The 12,576-nt window shown below is 34.3% G+C and overlaps 1 protein-coding gene across 1 annotated transcript; it reads right to left on the reverse strand.

Moving 5' to 3' along the window:
- Positions 1–10,374: 10,374 nt before the first annotated feature.
- On the reverse strand, positions 10,375–11,612 carry LOC100009865 (CD9 antigen-like). The gene has a single exon (XM_056797314.1). The coding sequence runs from the start codon at positions 11,441–11,443 to the stop codon at positions 10,766–10,768; it is 678 nt and encodes a 225-aa protein (XP_056653292.1). The 5' UTR covers positions 11,444–11,612; the 3' UTR covers positions 10,375–10,765.
- Between the last annotated feature and the right edge of the window lie 964 nt (positions 11,613–12,576).

Here is a 12,576-nt window from a genome sequence, read left to right on the forward strand (position 1 = left end):
TGAGAAATGTATAAATATAAATTGATAGGTTGAATGCTCTGTTTTGTTTTACTGATTTGACTAGATTTAATTATTTTTATTGATCATCTTTATTGATTTCTTTTATTTTAATATCACCTATATTTCTCATTGTATTCATTTTCCACCTCTTCCCAGAAAGGCTTTCCTTATAATAAGGGATTTAAAAAAAAAGAAAAAAGTGCTTAACAAAACTGATAAATTCACACAAAAGAGTGTGACATTCTGTTTCACATATTTTCCACACCTGTGCTCTTATACTTCTGCAAAAAAAGTGGAGGGAAATATCTTTCCTTTAGGACCAATATGACCATGATATTTTCAATCATTCAGTTTCAATTATTTTATTATTGTTTCCATTTATATTGTTGTAGTCTTTTCATGATTTTTTTATGCTCCTCCAAATGAATTTTGTTATTATTTTGTCTAGTTCAGTAAAATATCCCTTTGGCATTTTGATTTCTGGAGCATGAAATATATAAATTAATTTTGGTAGTGACATTCATAATGGGTAGGAAATGATCTAGCAAAAATGACTAAGAAGGAGCAGCCAGAACTATAGAAGAAGATCCAGGAAACAGAAAACCATAGAGGAAGAAAACTAACATGCAAGATTTCATCCTAAAGGAGGAGTTTTTGACTGTGCAGAGGGGTCAAAAAGAATGAGATATTTAAAAAAAAAACCATTTACTATCTGTCAAGAGATACCAGCTTGCCCAGCCATAGTTTAGTACAATTATAGAACACTCAAGTGGATACAAATCTACTTGAAACACAGAAGAGCCCTTTTCAGCTGAAAACACTGACTGCCAATGAAATCCTTAGCTACATAGCATAGACATGACAACATTAGCTTACTAGTTACTAAGGTATTTAGAAAATGGCAGTGAATTTTTAAGGAGACAAGGAGCAAGGTTCAGACACCAAAGGGGACAATAAAAGCAAAGTAAACACATGCAAAATCCAAAAGGAAAATATGGTTTGATGCAGAATCTGGAAAAGCTCAAAAAAGACTTCAAAAATCAATTAAGAGAAGCAAAAGAAAAGTGGGGAAGAGAAATGAAAGTGATGCAAGAAGAAATGGGTCAATTGAAAAAGGAGAACCAAAAATTGACAGAGGAAAACCAGGTCTTAAAAATAAGAATTGACCATCTAGAAAATAATGATTTCATGAGAAATCAAGTAACAATGAAGCAGAATCAAAGGAATGAAAAAATCAGAGAAACATGAAACATCTTATTGAAAAAACAAATGACATAGAAAATAGATCGAGGAAAGACAATTTGATAATTATTGGACTGCCTGAAAACCATGATGAAGAAAAAAACCTTGGACATCATGTTACAAGAAATTATAAAAAAAAAATTTACCCAGAGATCCTAAAACAAGAAAATAAATTGAAATGGAAAGAATTCACAGATGACTTCCAGAAAGAAATCCTCAAATGACAACTTCCAGGAACGTAATAGCTAACTTCAAGAGCCACCAAGCCAAGGAAAAAAATACTTCAAGTAGCCAGAAAGAAATCATTCAATTACCATGGAGATACAGTCAGGATAACACAGGACCTAGCGACTTCTACATTAAAGGATCAAAAGGCATGGAATATGATATTCAGGAAGGCAAAAGATTTGGGTTTACAACTCAGAGTCACCTATCCAGCAAAACTGAGTATATTTTTTCAGGGGGGAAAATGGTCATTCAATAAGATAGAAGATTTCTAAGCATTCCTAAGGAATAAGCCAGACCTAAACAAAAAAATTTGAAGTCAAAACAAGAGACACAAAATAAGCCCATAAATATAAATAATAAAGAGGAAAATTTAAGGGATGAATTAAGGTCAAAATGTTTATATGTCTACATGGAAAGAGGATTTCTGTAATACTCAAAAATTACTCCTAGTAGTAGAGAAGATAGAAGGAATTTACTCAGAATGCAGGTGGAGAAATAAGCTGATTATGATGATATGATGTATATGTAAATGTGATGATATGGAACAATATGTATGTATGATATGATATGTATGCTTATGAATGATATGTAAAAAAATCAATTAAGGACTGAGAGGGTTGCACTGAAAGAAATGGTAAGGGAGAGGCAGAATGGGGTAAAATATATACCCTAAAGTGGTATGAAAAATCATTATAGAGAAGGGAGGATATAAGGGTGGTGACAGGCAATGCTTAAATTTTACTCTCATTGTAACTGGCTCAGAGAGGGGAAAATGAGTATACTCAGTGGGGTACAGAATTCTATCACCCTACAGAAAAGTAGAAGGGGAACAAGGCAAGGGAGAGAGGGGGATAATTGAAAGGAGAAAGAAGTGGGGGAAGTGACAAAAAAGCAAAATATTGGTGAGGAGGAACAGAGTGAAAGTGAATAGAGCAGTATCTAAAGGGAATAATATGATAGAGGGCAATACACAGTTAGTAATCATAATGCTGAATGTGAATGGAATGAACTCACCCATTAAACAGGAGAGTGGATTAAAAACTAGAATCCTATTATATGTTGTGTACAAGAAACACATTTGAGGCAGGGTGACACACAGATTCAAGGTAAAAGGCTGGAGCAGAATTTATTATGCATCATCTAAAGCAAAAAAATAAGCAGGAGTAGCAATCATGATACCAGAAAAAGTCAAAGTAGAAATTGATAATAAATAAGACTAGGATCTGATATTTCGGGGGGGGGGGAAATTAAATAGATAAAATACTGGTTAAACTAATAAAAAACGAAGGAAGAGAATCAAATTAACAGTATCAAAAATGAAAAGGGTGATCTCACCTCTAATGAAGAGGAAATTAAGGTAATTATTAAGAACTATTTTGCTCAATTATATGGCAATAAATATGACAATCTAGGCAAATGGGTGAATATTTACTGAATGGCTAGATTAATTCATAACTGTACCAGTAATGCATTAGTATCCCGATTTTGCCACATCCCCTCCAACATTAATTATTTTCCTTTACCATCATATTGGTCAATCTGCTAGGTGTGAGATGGTACCTCAGCAGTGTTTTGATTTCCATTTCTTTAATTATAAGAGATTTAGAACACTTTTTCATGTGCTTATTGATCATTTAGATTGCTTTATCTGAAAACTGCTTATTCATGTCTCTTGACCATTTGTCTTCTGGGGAAAAGCTTGATTTTTTTGTACAATTGACTAGCTCCTTATGAATTTGAGAAATGAGACCTTTGTCAGAGTTTTGTTATAAAATTTTCCCCAATTTGTTGCTTCCCTTCTAATTATGGTTTCATTGGTTTTTTTTTTTTTACAGAAACTTTTAAAATTAATATAATCAAAAGTATTCATTTTGCATTTTGTAATAATCTTTATCTTCTGCTTGGTCTTAAATTCCTTCTTTTCCCATAGATCTGACAAATGTATTATTTTGTGTTCACCTAATTTGTTTAAGGTTTCCACCTTTATATTTAAGTTATTTACCCACTCTGAGTTAATCTTGGTAGGGTATAAGATGTTGATCTTAGTCGAATTTCTCACATACTGTTTTCCAATTTTCCTAGCAGTTTTTGTCAAATAATGTGTTCTTGTCCCAAAAGCTAGGATCTTTGGGTCTATCAAACTCTATCTCGGTACTGTCATTTACTCCAAGCCTATTCTATCGATCCTCCCTTCTGTCTCTTAGCCAGGACCATATTGTTTTCATGACCACTGCATTATGGTACAGATATGGTACTGGTAGGCCCCCATCCTTCATATTTTTTTTATTAGTTCCCTTGATATTCTTGATCTTTTGATCTTTCAGATGAACTTTGTAATAATTTTTTTTTAATTCTATAAAAAGTGTTTTGGTAGTTTGATAGGTATAGCAATGAATAAGTAAATTAATTTAGGTAGGATTGTCATTTTTATTATATTAGCTCATTTTACCCATGAGCAATTGATGTTTTTCCAATTGTTTAGATCTAGTTTTATTTGTGTGATGTGTGTTTTGTAATTATGTTCATATAATTCCTGAATTTTTCTTGGCAAGATTTTCTTGGTAGATTTCCAGGTATTTTATCTTGTCTAGAGTAATTTTAAATGAAGTTTCTCTTTCTACCTCTTGTTGCTGGGTCTTGTTGGAATCATATATGAATGCTGATGATTTATATGGATTTATTTTGTAACCTGAAACTTTCCTAAAGTTCTTTAAAAAAAAAAACAACCTTTACCTTCCATCTTGGAATCAATAAGGCAGAAGAGTGGTAAGGGCTAGGCAATGGGGGTTAAGTGACACCCAGGGTCACACAGCTGGGAAGTGTCTGAGGCCAGATTTGAACCTAAAACCTCCCATCTCTAGGCCTGGATCTCAATACACTGAGCTACCCAGTTGCCCCTGTTAAAGTTATTTCTACTAGCTTTTTAGTTGATTTTCTTGGATTCTCTAGGCATATCATCATGTCGTCTGCAAAGAGTGATAGTTTAGTTTTCTCATTGCCTACTTTGATCCCTTCAATTTCTTTTTCTTCTCTAATTGTTACTGCTAGAATTTCTAGTACAATATTAAATAGTAGTGGTGATGGGCATCCCTGCTTCACTCCTGATCTTATTGGGAAGGCATCTAACTTATCCCCATTGCAGATGATACTTGCTGATGGTTTTTAATAAATACTGTTTATTATTTTTAGCAAAGACCCTTTTATTCCTATACTTTCTGGGGTTTTCAATCGGAATGAGTGTTGTATTTTGTCAGAGGCTTTTTCTGCATCTATTGAGATAATCATGTGATTTTTGTTGGTTTGCTTGTTGATATGGTCAATTATGTGGATGGTTTTCCTAATTTTGAACCATCCTTTCATTCCTGATATAAATCCCACCTGATCATAGTGAATAACCCTCGTGATGACTTGCTGGAATCTTTTTGCTAGTATCCTATTTAAGATTTTTGCATCTATCTTCATTAAGGATATTGGTCTATAGTTCTCATCCTCTTTTTTTGGTCTTCCTGGCTTGGGAATCAGTACTATATTTGTATCATAAAAATAATTTGGCCAGACATCTTCTTTGCCTATTTTGTCAAATAGTTTGTAGAATATTGGGATTAATTGATCCTTAAATACTTGATGGAATTCACTTGTGAATCTATCTGGCCCTGGGAATTTTTCTTAGGGGTTTCTTTGTTGTCTTGTTCAATTTCTTTTTCTGATATGTTATTATTTAAGTATTCTATTACCTCTTCTGTTAATCTAGGCAATTTATATTTTTGTATTCATCCATTTCACCTAGATTGCCATATTTATTTCCATATAGTTGGGCAAAATAGTTCTTAATAATTACCTTAATTTCCCCTTCATTAGAGGTGAGATCACCCTTTTCATCTCTGATATTTTTAATTTGGTTCTCTCCTTTCTTTTTCTTAATTAGATTGATCAATACTTTATCTATTTTACTTGTTCGGGTTTGTTTGTTTGTTTTCTAAAATACCAGCTCCTAGTCTTATTAATTAGTTCAATAGTTCTTTTACTTTCAATTTTATTAATTTCTCCTTTGATTTTTAGGATTTCTAAATTGGTCTTTATCTGAGGGTTTTTAGTTTGGTCTTTTTCTAGGTCTTTACTTGCATGCTCAATTCATTAATCCCATTTTTTCTCTTCTTTGTTAATATGGGCACTCAGTGATATAAATTTTCCCAAGTACTGCTTTTGCAGTATCCTGAAAATTTTGACATGTTTCCTTACTGTCAATCTCATCAATGAAATCATTATGTCTATGATTTGTTCTTTAACCAACCAATTTTGGAGAATCAGATTATTTAATTTCCAATTAATTTTTATTTGCCTCTCTATGTGCCCTTGCTAATTATAATTTTTATTGCATTATGATCTGAAAAAGTTGCATCTGTTATTTCTGCTTTTCTGAATTTTTTGCAATGTTTTTATACCTTAGTACATGTTCAATTTTTGTGAATGTATAGTGTGCTTCTGAAAAGGTGTATTCCTTTTTATCCCTATTAACTTTTCCCCATATGTCTATTAATTCTAATTTTTATAAGATTTCATTCATATCTCTTACTTCTTTCTTATTTTTTAATTTGATTTACCTTGATATGACAGAGGAAGGTTGAGGTCTCCCACTAGCATAGTTTTCTTATCTATTGCCTCTTAGATCTCCAATAGTTTCTCCCTTAAAGATCTGGATGCTATGCCATTTGGTGCATACATGTTGAGTACTAATATTTCTTCAGTGTCTATACTGCCTTTAATCAGGATGTAATTACCTTCCTTATCCCTTTTAATAACAGATCTATTTTTACTTTGGATTTGTCAGATATCATGATTGCAAATCCAGCCTTCTTTTTCTTGGTTGATGTCCAAATAAATTCATCTCCAGCCTCTTACCTTTACCCTGTGTGTGTCTATCTGCTTCATATGTGTTTCTTGTAGACAAGATATGGTAGGACTTTGGTTTTTAATCCACTCTGCTATCTGCTTCCATTTTATGGGTGAGTTCATCCCATTCACATTCAGAGTTGTGATTACCACCTGTGTATTCCCCATCATTTTGATTTCCTCTTTTAGTCCTGCCCTTTCTTCTTTCACTATTCCCTTCTACACCAATGTTTTGCTTTTAATCAGTCCCCCTTTTCCCCATCCTTATTTTACTTTCCTTCTCCACCCCCACTCCCTTCTTATTCCCCTCTTATTTCTCTTTAAGGACTATTAATCCCCTCCCCCCAACCTTTCCCTCCTTTTTTAATACTCCCCACCCCACTGCCTTCCTTCATTATTCCCTCTCAATTTTCCTGTATTGTAAGAGAGAATTCTATACCCTAGTACATTTGGCTATTCTTCTCTCTCAAAACTAATTTCCCTGCGAGTAAGGTTTAAGTATTATCTATTACCACTCTCTTTCTCTTACAATAGTATTCTTTCCACCACCCCCACCCATGTGCCTCTTTATGTGGTATAATTTATCCTATTTTTCTTCTTCCTTCAAGTTTCTCTCAGTACCATCCTCTTTTTTGTCTCCCTCCCAATTTTTTTAATGTCATCTTAAACAACTTAATATCATATCCTCTGCCTATGAATAATACTTCTATTATGATAATGAAAATATTTTGAAGAGTCACAGATATTGTTTTTCCATATAGGAATACAATCAATTTGACATTTCTGAAGCCCTTAAATTTTTTCTCTCTTTCTTGTTTACCTTTTTATGGTTCTCTTGAATTTTGTATTTGGACATTAAAATTTCCCTTTAGTTCTGATATTTTCTTTAGGAATGCTTGGAAATCTTCTATTTTGTTAAATGGCCATACTTTTCCCTATTAGTATATAATCAGTTTCGATGGGTAGGTGATTCTTGATGGTAGACCCAATTCTCTTGCCTCCCTTACTATCATATTCCAAGCCTTATGATCCTTTAGTGTGGAGACTGTCAAATCCTGTGTAATTCTGACTGGGGCTCCTTGATATCTGAATTTTCTCTTTCTAGCTGCTTTCAATATTTTCTCCTTGGCCTGGAAGCTCTTCAATTTAGCTAGAACATTCCTGGGGGTTGTCTTTTGGGGATTTAAGGTGTGTGTGATGCTCTATGGATTATTTCAATATATAATTTGCCCTCTTGTTCAAGAATATCAGGGAAGTTTTCTTAAATAGTTTCTTATAATACAATGTCAAGGCTTTTATTTTGTTCCAGACTTCCTGGTAGACCAATAATTTTCAAATTGTCTCTCCTGGATCTGTTTTACAGGTCAGTTGTCTTTTCAGTGAGATATTTCATATTGCCTTCTATTTTTTCATTCTTTTTTATTCTTGCTGTCTCATGAGATCATTAGCTACTACTTGCCCAATCCTAGTCTTTAAAGATTGATTTTCAGCTATGATCTTTCGATTTTTTTTGTTTTGGTTTATCCTGCTTTTCATCGTTTCCAGAAGGGCAATTCTGGCCTTATTTGCTTATTACTTCATTTGATTTCTATGCCTCTTTCTCCATATAGGAAATTTTGTCTTTTCAGCTGTTATTTTCTTTTTGTGTTACTTTCATTTCTTTTCCCCACTTTTCTTGGTTCTTTAACTCATTTTTGAGTTCCTTGAGAACTTGTGACCAATTTCCATTATTTTGGGTAAAGTTTGAATGTATTTGCTTCCTTTTCACTCTCTCTTGTTGCTTCTGCATTTTGCTCTTTTTCTGCATAGAAATTATCCAGAGTCAAGAGCTTTTTTTTTTTGCTGTTCCTTATTTCTTTTGCCATTAGTGGATTGGGATTCTTATGATTGCTTTCTTAGCTTCTGTCTTGCGGGGCTTTGCCTTGGTAGTATCTTCCATTCCCAGTCAGAAGCTTGAATGAGGACAGGCAAATCTGTGTTCTTTGTGTAGCACTCTTTAAAGCATTTTGCCTTGAGGCCATCTTTCCAGCTCCTGCTATCTCAGCTCTGACCAGCCTTGTTTCTGCCCAAGTTCCGTGCTCTGTTGCCCAGGCTCTAAGCTCTTCAGCCTCGAGTCTCAAGTCTTGCTGCCAAGGCCTTGAACTGCCCTCAGCCAGCCCCTGAGAATTTAGAGATTGCCCCTGCCTTCATTCTGACTTTGGTGCGGTAGGTAATGTAGCAGAGGGGTGATCAGTTTATGCCTTGATAAGTGTAGTTTTGCCTCCTTATAGCATGAGAAACCTCAAACACTGTCTACCTTTAAGGTTGTATCCAGTGGGAGAGCCCCTTTATTCATCTGATTTTGATTTCTGTCCTTTTGAGATGCTTTGTAATGATTGGTTTGGAGGAGATTCAGAAGGCTCCAGCTACTATGCTGCCATCTTAGCTTTGCCTCCAGATTATAGTAATCTTGTGTCTGGCAAAGATAAAGATCCAAATTTTTGAAATAAGAATTCACTATTTTTTAAAAATTGTTGAGAAAACTGGAAAACTGTTTGGTAGAAACTAGATATAGGCCAATTTCCTAAACCATTTACTAAGATAAGATCAAAATGGATATATGATCTAGGTATAAAAGTAGATATTATAATCAAATTAGAACAGAGAACATATTCCCCATCAGATTTATGAATAGATGAAGAATTTAGAAATAAACAGGTGATAAAAAGCATTGTGAAATGTAAAATGGATAATTTTGAATACCTTAAATTGAAAAGTTTTTTTACAAGTAAAATGAATGTAGCCAATATAGAAATAAAGCCATAAGTTGGGGGGAAATTATGCAGACAATTTTTCAGATAGAGGCCTCAACTAAAATATAGAAAACATTGTCAAATATTAAGGATACAATCCATTCCCTAACTGATAAAAGGTCATGAAATCTGAACTGACAATTTTTTGATAAAAAACAAAGTTGTTACATGTAATTATCTGAAAAAAATGTTCTGATTCATTATTGGTTAGAGAAATGCAAATCAAAAAACTCTCTGAGACATCATCTCATACCTCTCAGACTGGATAAAAGGATAAAATGACAAATTTTGGAGGGAATGTTTAAAAAAAAGCCACTAATACATTGTTGGTGAAACTGTACTGATCCAACCATTTTGAAGAGCACTCTGGAAATATACTCAAAGAATTATAAAGCTGTGTATACCTTTTAACACAATAATACCACTATTAGTTTATTTCTTAAGGTGATCAAGGGAAAAGAAAAAGAGACTATATATTCTAAAATATTTATAGCAGTTCTTTTTATGATGGCAAAGATTTAGAAATTAAAGGATTATTTGTCAGTTAAGGAATGGCTGAATATGTTGTAGTATAAGATTGCAGTAGAATACTATTATGTCATTGGTAATAACAAACAAAATGTTCACCAAAAAAAAAAAAAACCCTGGAAAGATTTATATAAAATGATACAAAGTGAAGTAAGCAGAATGAGAAAATTTTGTATAGTAATAACAACAGTGAGTGATGATCGAATGATTTAACTATGATCAAGACAAATATCTGGGACAATTTCAAGGGACTCATGACAAAAAAGGATAGATGTAGTTTGAATGCAGATTGAAATATATTATTCTTCACTTGATTTCCTCCATGAATTTTTCTCTACTGTAAGCAATATGTGTCTTGTTTAACAAAATGATGAACAAGAAAATTTTATGTTAAAAAATATGTACATCCTATATAATATTTTCTGCCTTCCTGGGGAGAAGAGAATGGTGGGAGAGAGAGGAAAAAGAACAAGATAGATAACTAACCTGAGAATTTGTTTCTCTTTGATAAGCATATTTTAAAACTTATTCTGTATTTTAATAAGTCATTTGTATTATTATAGTAATATAGTATGTTATATATTAAGTATATAGTTATATATTATTAAAAATTAAATGGTAACAAGGAAATTGGCTTTGACTCTTGTCAACACCAAAAGTCACTTCACACCCTTAAAATACCAGTAGTTAACTCTTCTTCACCGGAAATTCAGTCTTTTTTTATTGTTATAATCTTTATTGTGTATGAAATTATCTTCAACATGTTACATCCTGATCAAATTTGAGATAAGGCATTTTTAATCTATTTAAAGACCCATATGGCCCTTTATTATGTACAATATCTTTGACTAGAATCTAGCAAATATAGTACCTTTCATTGCAGGATTTCTTTGACCATAAAAGCAAAAACCAAAAAACCCTCAACTACAAATATCAGTATTAAATAAGACATTAACAAGATAATAAATATAGAACAACTTTGTCCATTTAAAACTGAGAAATAAATACTAAAGTTAGTGGCAAACAAAATAAAACAAAAGACATACATACACACACACACAATTCTAGAGGGCAAATTTTTCTGCTCAGAAATCATCCTCGATATTACGGCACAGTTGCAGACTTAAAACCATGCCAAAGATGATCAGAACAGCAATCCCTGTGCTGACAGCTCTAATGACGTGGAATTTACTGCTTAAGATTTCCTCAATAGCTCGTGGGCAAGACTTCATACTTAGTGATGAAAAAAAGTCTTTAACAGGACAGGTCTCTGTGATGAACACATCTAGAGCCCCAGTCAAACCACAACAATCCAGCGCCTTGTGGAGGGCTTTGAGGATGCTCTTGTAGGGGTTTTCTTTGACCCTCATCTTCATATAAACGTCCTTATAAAATGCCTGGACCTCACGAATCACCTTGTCTTTGTTGAAATAACCCCAGATGGCAATGACTATATTGATGGCAAAAAGCACCAAGAGGAAGGCAAAGAACACGCTCAACTTGCATTGGGACTCCTCCATGACTCCACAGCAGAGCAGGAAACTCATCAGCAACATAAGGACACCAGTCCCAATCATGATATAAACACGTGTGTAGAATTGAGAATTGTCTTCCTGGTCGAAGATGGTCCTCGTCCGAGTGTCGAATTTGAGCCATAGGCCAAAGGCGAAGATCGTCATTCCTGTGAGACAAAAGATGGCGTTAAATCCAAACAGTAGATATTTAATGCACCTGTTACCTCCATCGTCTTCGTCGGGCGTCATGGAGACTAGGCTGGACTAGATTTGGGTCCCCAGCGAGGGGAGCCCGGTGCACACAGGGACCGGATAGAACCCAACATGTAACTAAACTAAGGTAGGAGCCGCTACCGGGTGGCCTTAGGGCTGCACTTTTAAAAAGTGCCACTCCCTAAGGCCGTTCACTGGGGCTTTGTGCGCAGGTTCGAAGAAATTCCATGCCCCTGCCCCCACAGGCCCCTCCCCCCAGAAATTCAATCTTCATTCATTGCCTCTATATAAAATGGAGTCTCTTTTTCAATCCTCTTTCAGTGTATACTATATATTTCTGGTAAAGTCCACCCCTAGGTTTTGTGGGGAATGTTAAGCAAATACCTTTAAGAAAGCTAATTGAGTCTACTGACAGTTAATAGAAAGCTAGTCAGAGGGGGACTTTTGAGCAGTATTTTTAGAAGTATAATTCTACAGGGTTACCCCCTAAAACACTGAAAAGTACAAGTTGATCCTCTGGGGACCTGAACTTATGAATGTAAATGAGAGATGGAGAGAATAACCCCAGAGGAAGTACACTGTTGCATTCGTTGTTATGGATACATTTTTGTGAATATATATGTATCATCTTCCCACCTATACTTCCCACCTACAACTAAATTTTCCGAAGACAAGGATTGTCTTTTTTCCTTTCTCTGTTTTTCCCAGTGCCTAACAAAGTGGAATAGTTATAGTGTTTCATAAACGTTTGTTGACTAAGGAGGTGAACACAGCATATGTTCAAGGTCCCTGCCTTCTAGGACCTCACATTTCAAAGCACAGAATACATCTCATTAATTGTACTAGTGGCTACCAGAACTATGTACTAACTCTGTGTGTGTGTGTGTGTGTGTGTGTGTGTGTGTGTGTGTGTGTGTGCTTATATGTAGTTTTGCTATGGCAGTTTTGTTTTCCCTTTGTTTCTTTTTTTATGTGAACATATGGGGAATGACAATTGCTAGACAGGAGAAATTAAAGGAAATGAACTGACAGATGGGGAGCATGAGAAAAATGAAAACAGGAAAGAAATGAGGAAAGAAGGTGGTGGCTGGAAGGAAATGGAGGCTATTTAAGTCAGATATAGTACTACTTGTCTTTTCTAAGAATGTTAGAACTGGAAGGCACCTTAC

This window comes from Monodelphis domestica, chromosome 5, assembly GCF_027887165.1.
Source record: "Monodelphis domestica isolate mMonDom1 chromosome 5, mMonDom1.pri, whole genome shotgun sequence".
NCBI lineage: Eukaryota > Metazoa > Chordata > Mammalia > Didelphimorphia > Didelphidae > Monodelphis > Monodelphis domestica.